This window comes from Rhinopithecus bieti, unplaced genomic scaffold, assembly GCF_001698545.2.
Source record: "Rhinopithecus bieti isolate Rb0 unplaced genomic scaffold, ASM169854v2 scaffold_2574, whole genome shotgun sequence".
NCBI lineage: Eukaryota > Metazoa > Chordata > Mammalia > Primates > Cercopithecidae > Rhinopithecus > Rhinopithecus bieti.
The window spans coordinates 5,725,626-5,734,839 of NW_016804493.1; the positions used below are offsets into that span (position 1 = coordinate 5,725,626).

General features: G+C 49.3%; 1 protein-coding gene and 1 long non-coding RNA gene across 6 annotated transcripts in view; one reads left to right on the forward strand and one right to left on the reverse strand.

Moving 5' to 3' along the window:
* Positions 1–2,334, forward strand: part of PDPR (pyruvate dehydrogenase phosphatase regulatory subunit) — a 54,958-nt gene extending 52,624 nt beyond the window's left edge. For 4 of the 5 annotated variants that reach the window (XM_017868720.1, XM_017868718.1, XM_017868721.1 and 1 more), the window contains one exon: positions 536–1,094. In XM_017868720.1, coding sequence (XP_017724209.1) covers positions 536–940 — 405 coding nt within the window. In that variant the 3' untranslated portion in view covers positions 941–1,094. Of the gene's footprint in view, positions 1–535 lie in introns of all 5 variants that reach the window. The other variant, XM_017868717.1, reaches the window with a different exon arrangement.
* Positions 1,646–3,239, reverse strand: LOC108527436 (uncharacterized). Its single transcript, XR_001884810.1, has 2 exons — positions 3,038–3,239; positions 1,646–2,915 (listed from the first exon to the last, which is right to left on the reverse strand). It is a non-coding gene; the product is annotated as an uncharacterized LOC108527436 (long non-coding RNA).
* Between the last annotated feature and the right edge of the window lie 5,975 nt (positions 3,240–9,214).

A 9,214-nucleotide genomic window follows, 5' to 3' on the forward strand; every position in this document is an offset into this window, starting at 1 on the left:
CGTCTCTACTAAAAACTACAAAAAACTAGCCAGGCGCAGTGGCAGCGCCTGTAGTCCCAGCTACCCAGGAGGCTGAGGCAGGAGAATGGCGTGAACCCAGGAGGCGGAGCTTGCAGTGAGCTGAGATCCGGCCACTGCACTCCAGCCTGAGTGACAGAGCGAGACTCCATCTCAAAAAAAAAAAAAAACATTCTTCTAAAGTACTGTACTGATAGGGTATTTTATTAAGTGAGTGAGTCTTTTCCTAAATGTTTTGTTCTATCTGGTTTTGTGACTTTATGTTTATAAAATAGGCAACAAAATGTGTACCTCTGTTGTTACAAAAATTACCAAGGGGTCTTTTATATTTCACATGCAGTTTCTCACATGGTGGAAATCACACCATTTCCCAAAAGCTGGCAGGGTTGTGGTTGGAGGCGGCTGTGCCCCTCTCTGTGTCATTGCGGTGACACCAGGGGACCCTTCCCACGGTGCTGCTTTCTGTGCCGAGGGTCTGAGTGTCACTGGATGACTTGGCAGTTCCTTTCTTTCTTAGGGCATGGATTTCATCGGTCGTGATGCCCTCCTGCTGCAGAAGCAGAATGGAGTGTATAAACGCCTCACCATGTTCATCCTGGACGACCATGACACAGACCTAGACCTTTGGCCTTGGTGGGGAGAGCCCATTTACCGGAATGGGCAGTATGTTGGCAAGACCACCAGCAGTGCCTATAGCTACAGCCTGGAGCGTCACGTTTGCCTGGGCTTTGTGCACAGTTTTTCCGAGGACACAGGGGAAGAGCAGGTGGTGACAGCAGATTTCATCAACCGGGGAGAGTATGAGATTGACATCGCAGGACACCGCTTCCAGGCCAGGGCCAAGCTCTACCCCGTCGCCTCCCTCTTCACCCAGAAGCGCCGAAAGGATGACATGGAGCTGAGTGACTTACATGGGAAGTGATGCCAGGGCAGCCTCACCTTCTCCCCATCATCTTGTCCTGGAGCGGGCGTCACCTTGGAGCTTTTCTTCCTTCTGCCTCCGTTCCTCTTATGGAGCTTTTGCCTCCCGTCTCTCATCTCCTTGATATAATTTTGAACTTGACCTACTTTAAAAATTTTTGCCCTGCAACCTTCCTTGTCCTTCCATCTCCTCCTCCTAATATTCACTCTGGACTCTTTTTCCCTTCCCACCCCCACTCAGCTTTCATGGTGGCAGGAGGTGTGTCTGACAGGCAGGACAGAAACAAGCTCCACTGTGGACATGAGTGACAGTGACAGCTGCTTTCAAATTCTGCATCTCAAAGCAGAGCAAGCTGGGGTGGTGCAGGCCTCGGGGCACGAGTCCCTCTCCCTTGGGTTCCATTTTCTTGGAGCAGCCTATTAATTCTGCTGGGGTTGCCGTGTTGTCGGATGCAGCTCGTTCTCCTGTTCCGCTGTGCTGTGAGCTGGCACTCGATACCTCTGGCAAGAGGATGATCATCTACCTCACTGATGAGAGGCATCGCACGGACGTTCTCTGGTCTGCAGTGGAGATAAGCAGTTAACCGGGCACCACCCTCATCCTCCCTGCAGAAGCCGTTAGCAGACCTTTGGGCCAGGGCAGCCTCCCTATAATTTTCTTCATCTCTTGCTGATCTCTATAATAAGGTTGCTTTTTCTTTCTTAGTTGAGTAAGCAAGTACGCCACAGTGGTTGAAAGGGAAAAACCATGTTGCCTTGTGTGTTGCTTTTCCTAGTCAAAAGGGTCTGACCTCAGAATGTCCCCGCCGCAGTGACGCTGAGTGGTCTGCTGTGGAAATGATGCTGCTTTTCTCTCAGCTGTCCAAAGTTCAGCCGTCCCTCCCTCCTTTTCTCCCAGTGTGCCTGACTTTGTCAGGTCAGCCTCACCTGTCCGCTGCACAGATGGCCCATAAAGTCATGTTTCTCTCCTTTTAGAACAGGGAGGGAAAGGGATCAGGTGTGTTGTCCTGGGCCCTTCAACCTTGCGGGCCGTGCTGAGTTCCAGAGAGCTGCCAGAATTCTGGGTTTGACTCTCCAGCACAGAGCAGAGCTCCGCAGAGGTGACCCACATTAGTCCAGTGAGAGTTCTGAGTCCGAGGGGTGTGCGTTGCATAAGGCTAGAGACTGCTTTTCCTCCTTTCACCGCAGGCTCTTTGTTTCCCTCCACCCACCCTTCCATATCCTCTGGAAGACGACGTGCGTGCCCAGGAGTACCCTGCACTTTCAGGCAGTGTCTCTGTTTTCCCAAGGTGAAACTTAGATATCAGCAGTCCAGCCTCAACACTTCATTTTCCCCTTGCATATCAACTGCCCTAATCTGACTTTTTTTAAGTGCAAATAAACTGCTATAAAACATTTTGGTTAGCTAAACTCTAACCTTTGGTGTATTGGTATCTTGGAAGCATTAGCTCTGTTAGGTCTATAAGTGTATTAAGGGAGATCCTTCCATTTCATTAGAGCAGCTTAAAATGCTCAGGTGTCTGCCTTCTCTGGTGTTTCTTTGGGATCTCTGTTTACCCACTTAGGCTGGCTCCTTCTAGACATTTCTTGCCATTTCCCCAACTAGACCACTCCCAGTGATTACTGACTTTAGTGTCCACCTTTTTGGATGGTTCTAGTTGGCATATTAAAGGAGCATATGATGAGAATTCTGTTTGGGGGTCTAGTTGTCTCAGGGCAAGTATGTACTTACCTAGCCCAGAGATGCTGCCTCTAGACAGCGAGGAGGAGAGGAGGAAAGGTGTTGCCGGCTGGAGGGTCGACCAGTGAACAGCAGCTGTGAATGCCTTGGGAGAGGAGGAACAGGCCCTTGGGCAGATGCTGGCGTTACCAGCAGGGAGCAGACTTACCTCTGAAGATGGAGACAGGTGACTGGGAGCTGCAGGCCTCCCCTGCTCTTCCAGATGTAGCATTTGCACCCCTCCAAAGCCATCTTTCTAAAGGAAAATGTATTTGTAATTGAATCCAGAATTTAGTTAACACATAGACATAACTCTTTAACATTAACTTTGGCAATACATTTGTGCTTTAAGTGTTACATAGCAGTATCACCACTTACCAGGATCCAAATCGAAAGAATAAAAGCTGTCTCCATAGTTTAAAATTGAACAGTGCCATCATCACAGTATATTAGTCAAATAGAAGCTTTATCAGAAGTGTATCCCACATAGAGTTTTAAGACTTGGATTTTCGGCCGGGCACGGTGGCTCACGCTTGTAATCCCAGCACTTTGGGAGGCCAAGGCGGGTGGATCACGAGGTCAGGAGATCAAGACCACGGTGAAACCCCGTCTCTTACTAAAAATGCAAAAAATTAGCCGGGCACGGTGGCGGGCGCCTGTAGTCCCAGCTACTCAGGAGGCTGAGGCAGGAGAATGGCGTGAACCCAGGACACGGAGCTTGCAGTGAGCCGAGATCGCACCACTGCACTCCAGCCTGGGCTAAGAGCAAGACTCTGTCTCAAAAAAAAAAAAAGACTTGGATTCTCTTCTGCCCTTGTTAATCTGCAACTAATTACTAGAGATTGACATGTTTTTAATTAGCTGTCCTGTCTAAGAAGTCAGGAAATCTGATGCTGTGTCCAAAACTATGCACTGTTTGTTGAACTAGAACCAGAAGTCCTGGCCTCCTGTTAAATGACGTCCGTTTCCCTCTCCGAGCAACAGAGTGCTTGTCTTGCCAGGAGGGGAGGATGGAGGGGTGAGCACTCAGGCTGTCATTTGAAACACCTTGTCCGTGAATAGGGTCATACTCCTAAGACTGACGGGGTGTTGATCTTCTAGGACATCACTTGTTTATTGAGTACCCCAAACATACAGATTTGTAGCACTTTAGAGTTCATCCTTGAAGTCTCTCCTGGTTCATTCAAATATAGGCTGTGTGAGTCTGGTGGTTTTCTGTAATTGGTCTAATGTGAGCTGTTTGAACAGACAGATCTGACAGTGAATGACTCTCCCCTGCTTCTGGCATAATTGCTTTGCCTCTGTCTAGTGTCCAAGCCTCTTAGCTGGTCAAGAGGAGAGGGCAGCATAACTTCCTGACCATCGGTGTTGGACGTCGGAGCATTCTGGACTCCTGAGAGGCAGTGACCTCTTGAGTGAACGGGGGGGCCAGTAGATGCCCGATCCAGAGCTGTGGCTGCAAATCCAGCAGGAATAAGGAGGGACAACCACAGCGTCGTCATCTGTGTGTCATTTCCAAGGGTTTGCCTTGTGTCTCAGCTCATTCTGGGGAGCCTGTTTGTCTTCTCTCCCTAGAGATTTTAAGGATTCTGGACTCTTGTGAATGGGTGACTGGACTTGGCTTTATGGAGTTGGGTGCTTCTTTCTCTCTGCAATTACCTGTCATAGCATTTTGTGCTCACCATGGAGGACGGTGTCTGCCTTCTCTTGTCGGTGTATGCCATCTGAACTTAGGAACACAACGTGTATTGGCATAAACAGATGGAGACCCAGGGTTGAGGGTTGCCAGTTTTCCGTGGGCCTTCCCCTCCCTTGAAATGCCCTTAGTTACCTCCCCTTCATTGTCAGAGCACGTGTGACTTCTTTTCTTAGCACTGCCAGGGTCATTGACTTCCATCTAAGCTTGCATCAGGAAGATGCTCCTCCTGTGATCGTTGGTACTGAAGCCAGAAAATCTCTCATTCAGGAACTCTGAGGAGCAAAAAGGGACAAACACTAACTGCTGAGCGGGGCCATGTGATCTCCCTTCACCTTGCGTTGCTGTCACAGCACCTCGTATGAGGGCAGGACAGGCTCCAGCAGAGAGAACTGCACAATGACCACTGTATTTTTCACGCTCTTCCAGGGATCCCTGTCCCCCCACATTCAAGAGATCTCATTCAGGCCAGAGACACAGAGACCACATTGCCCAGTGATTAAACCCCGGTTTTACTCTGGCCCCAGGAGTAGAGGCTGGCCACTGCTGTTTGGTTCTCACTGGGAAGCACGCTGGCCCTGGATCGTCTCCTCATGCACAGCCGGAGTTTTACCTGTTTGCTTGCTTTCCTGGACTGCTGTTTCCAAGAAAGTAACTAAAGCGTATGAAAAGTAAACCTCCAGCTTCCACAGTATATTACCTGCCTTTGCATGTATTTGAAAGTTAGCCTCCTCCCTCGCCACCGTCTTGGTGGCAGTAGCGGTGCAAGAATGATGGGAGATTTCCAAGAGCGTTGAGTGCTTCGCTGAAGACAGGAAGCACTCAGCCTGTAGCCTTCATTTCTGGCTCTGCTTCTCCTCTGGTGTAGGGACACATTTCCTGGCATTTGGCTTGAGTCTGCACCACTTTTTGAGAACCTGAAATAGAAGGGAATCTTCTGTGACCCGCAGTCTCCATTTTGGCCCTAGAATACTGGCCTGGTGGAGGAATTTGCGTTGGCTTGCTTTCAGGGGTTAGTTACAAGGGTCAGTTTTATGTCTCTTTTGCTTCACCAGTGTGGTCATTCAGGGTCGTCTTTAACATCTAAGATAGGGGTTTGGTTGGCCGGGCGTGTTCGCTCACTCCTGTAATCCCAGCATTTTGGGAGGCCCAGCAAGGTGGAAGAATCGCTTGAACCCAGGAGGCAGAGATTGCAGTGAGCCAAGATTACACCACTGCACTCCAGCCTGGGTAACAGAGTGAGACTCTGTCTCAAAAAAAAAAAAATTCTAAGATAGAGGTTTGGTCAACAGTGGTTAATAATAAATAAGAACCTCCTGCCATTCTAATTTTCCTGCTGCACCCCATCCCCCAAACACCCATCACAAACATTGATATAAGCAGTATTAGCACAGTATAAAGAATGTTCACCTTGCACATGTCATTTCAGGCACATGGATTCAGGAGAAGCACAGTTGAGTGGAAGAAATGGTAGATGTGTGAGGCTTGCCCCAGGCCCTGTGTACACACAGTAAGTGGTGCCCATGGGTCTCTCCGTCAGCACCTCCTCCCCGCCACCACTTCGGGCCAACACTTCAAGGTGCTGAGTTGTAAGGCTCCCCCATTGTCAATACCGGGCTCGCCTTTGCAGCCCCGATCACTACCAGTACACTCTTTTCCAAGATAACTGAATATTTTTGTATGCCTTTGCCTGCCTTTGTCCATAAAACATCAAGAGTTGTTTGTGATTCTTGACTTCTCCGAGCAGAGTGTCTGCATCTCTTGGAGAGTTACACATTTCTTCATGGGCCATTTTTCTCATTCTTAGATGCACCTGTTTTTATCCTTTGCAAAACATCTTCTGCCTTCTTGTTTTCCTGTCAAAGACAGAAATTACAGGAGATAGGGAGGATTTTTTAGCATCTCTGTCAAAAGATCTATGTCAGAATTTCCTTTGCACACCAAGAACTGGAGCTTAGAGCCCCGCTATTCTCTAAGCCAGGTTCTAGTGCCTTACACTCCAGAATGTCAGATGGTGGGTGCAGATTGGAAGAAAGAGAAAAGTTCATCTCAGCATGTGGGTTCCCATCCGCCCCACATAGCCTCTCCTTCCTCAGAACAATGGGCGTGGGCTAGAAAGCTCTTTCAGTGAAGGGTTTTCTAGCAGCTCAGTTAACACTTTACTCTCTGGTCAACACTTGGGATGTATAAAAATGCCATTGTAATTACTGTAGAGTCCTGTGACTCATCGTTTGTGTTTGTCAATGTGCAGTTCAGCTTAGCTCTTCTTTGTTCCTGTGTAGTTACAATGTGGCCCTGAAGACATCCGAGGCACTTCAGTAAGTGGCATCTTTTCTAGAGATCCTTGGTGACTTTGGGTGCACAGGGTGACCGAGCATTTCTGCCCCTGTGAATGTGGCACTAACACTGTGCACTGTCTCCACCAAGCAAGGTTTCCACTGAGTTTCTTCTGACGTTACTAGGTTTGTAAATGAATAAACAGACATTTTAACTACTCTTGCACGGCTGCTTGTGAAATGTTCTTCATCTGTAGCGACTTAAATGGTTTGCTACCAGAAAGCATAAACTGTGCAGGGGAGTGTGTGTGCCTCCCTGTGTTACCACAGTGTAAGGAAAGATTTGTGAATGGGGGTAGGGAAGATGCAGGTGTTTATCTTACCCTCCCTGCAGCGCTGGAGTGACTGGGGGGAAAAGCTTCCCGCCTCCTCCTGAAGTTCCTTCCGACCAGCCATCTGCCTACAGCTGACCTCATAGGAGGAACTTGCCACCTGACGTTCCACGCGGGCATGTGTGTGCTCAGGTTTGTGTGGAAAGCAAGGGGGGTCGTGTGCTCACACTGTGGAAACAACACTGAGAGAAATAGCCAGTGCTCTCTTTCTACACCAGCTTCCATCCACACGTTAGTCGCTGGACTTGACCTGTTCAACTAATTTTTTTTTTTTTTTTTTAAACGGAGTCTTGCTTTGTTGCCCAGGCTGGAGTGCAGTGGTGCGATCTCGGCTCACTGCAACCCTCACTCCCAGGTTCAAGTGATTCTCCTGCCTCAGCTTCCAGAGTAGCTGGGATTACAGGCACGCGCCACCATGCCCAGCTAATTTTTGTATTTTTGTAGAGACGGGGTGTCGCCATGTTGGCCAGGCTGGTCTCAAACTCCTGCCTCAAGTGATCCACCTGCCTTGGCCTCCCAAAGTGCTGGGATTACAGGCGTGAGCCACTGTGCCTGGCCCCAACTAATTTTTGAGGGTTTTTTTTTTTTTAAGTATTTGTACTTTGAGAATCTCATAGGTTCACATGTTTACAACTATCTCTTCATCTTGTCTTCTAAATCAGCCCCTTCTATTCCAGTTCAGGAATTGGTCAACCACACCAGAAACCTGGGGCTCACCTGGTCTCCCCACTCGCCTCTCCCTCTGCCTCCTGCTTATCACCCAGCCTTACAGGGTCTGTCTCCTCAGTGCCTCTCCTCTGTTCGGACCTCTCTGTCCCACCACTGCTGCTGTGGCAGAGAGGGTTGTCAGCCCTGACTTCAGGAGAAATCTCTTACTGATTTTCCTGCTTCTCATGTCATCCCCTCCCACTGCAGGGTTGTCTTTATAAAACACAGTAGGTCAGTTTACTCACTGCCTTGAAACCGTTGAGGGACTCCCCTTTGTCATGAGACAAAGCTCTCAGTCCTTAGCCTGACCAACCAGGGTCTCCAGGGTGTGCCGGGCCACGCTGCCCCAGGGCTCCAGCCCATGCTGCGTGTAATGTGGGGCCTGCAGCTGGGTGCGTGCTCCCTGTCCACAGCTGGATCTCACCTCGAATCCTGCTCTCCAGTCACACTGAGAGGTTTCCCACTCCCATATTTGCTCACTAAAATGCATCCTGGCAGCCGTCCCCTGTGCTTGTGGAAAGTCCCGAATTGAGGGTCACATGAACCCCCACTCTCCCAAGTTGTCCTCACAGAGCCCTCCTGTCTTTCACTTGATTGATTGATTGGTTGAGATGGAGTTTCGTTCTTGTTGCCCAGGCTGCTGGAATGCAGTGGCGGGATGTCAGCTCACTACAACCTCCGCCTCCCAGGTTCCAACAATTCTGCCTCAGCCTCCGGAGTAGCTGGGATTACAGGCATGCGCCACCATGCCTGGCTAATTTTGTATTTTTAGTAGAGATGAGGTTTCACCATATTGGTCATTGGTCAGGCTGGTCTCGAACTCCTGACCTCAGGTGATCCACCTACCTCAGCCTCCCAAAGTGCTGGGATTACAGGTGTGAGCCACTGTGCCTGGCCCCTCCTGTCTTTCAAAAGCTCAGCCCAAGACCACCATCATCCCACAGTGGAGCCTTTGCTTCCCCAAGAGAATAGCCCCCTTTGGGGTCCTCACACACCTGTTTCTGATATGTCTTTATTTGGTTCTCTGCCCTGCTGGTTCTGTAAGTCTCGAATTCTCTGAGAAGAACTCAAATTCTCCCAAACTCCAACACCTCACGTTGTGTTTGGTGTTTAACAGATAATTAAATGAATGAGCAAAAAGTGGAGGGCAAAATCATTAAAATGTCTTTTAAGACTTAAGGATTTTAGGCCGAGCGCAGTGGCTCACGCCTGTAATCCCAGCACTTTGGGAGGCCGAGGCAGGTGGATCACCTGAGATCGGGAATTCAAGACCATCCTGGCCAACATGGTGAAACCCCGTCTCTACTAAAAATGCAAAATTAGCCAGGCATGGTGGTGCATACCTGTAATCCCAGCTGTGCGGGAGGCTGAGGCAGGAGAATCGCTTGAACCAGGGAGTCACAACTTGCAGTGAGCCGAGATCACACCATTGCACTCCAGCCTGGGCAACAAGAGCGAAGCTCTGTCTCAAAAAAACAAAAAA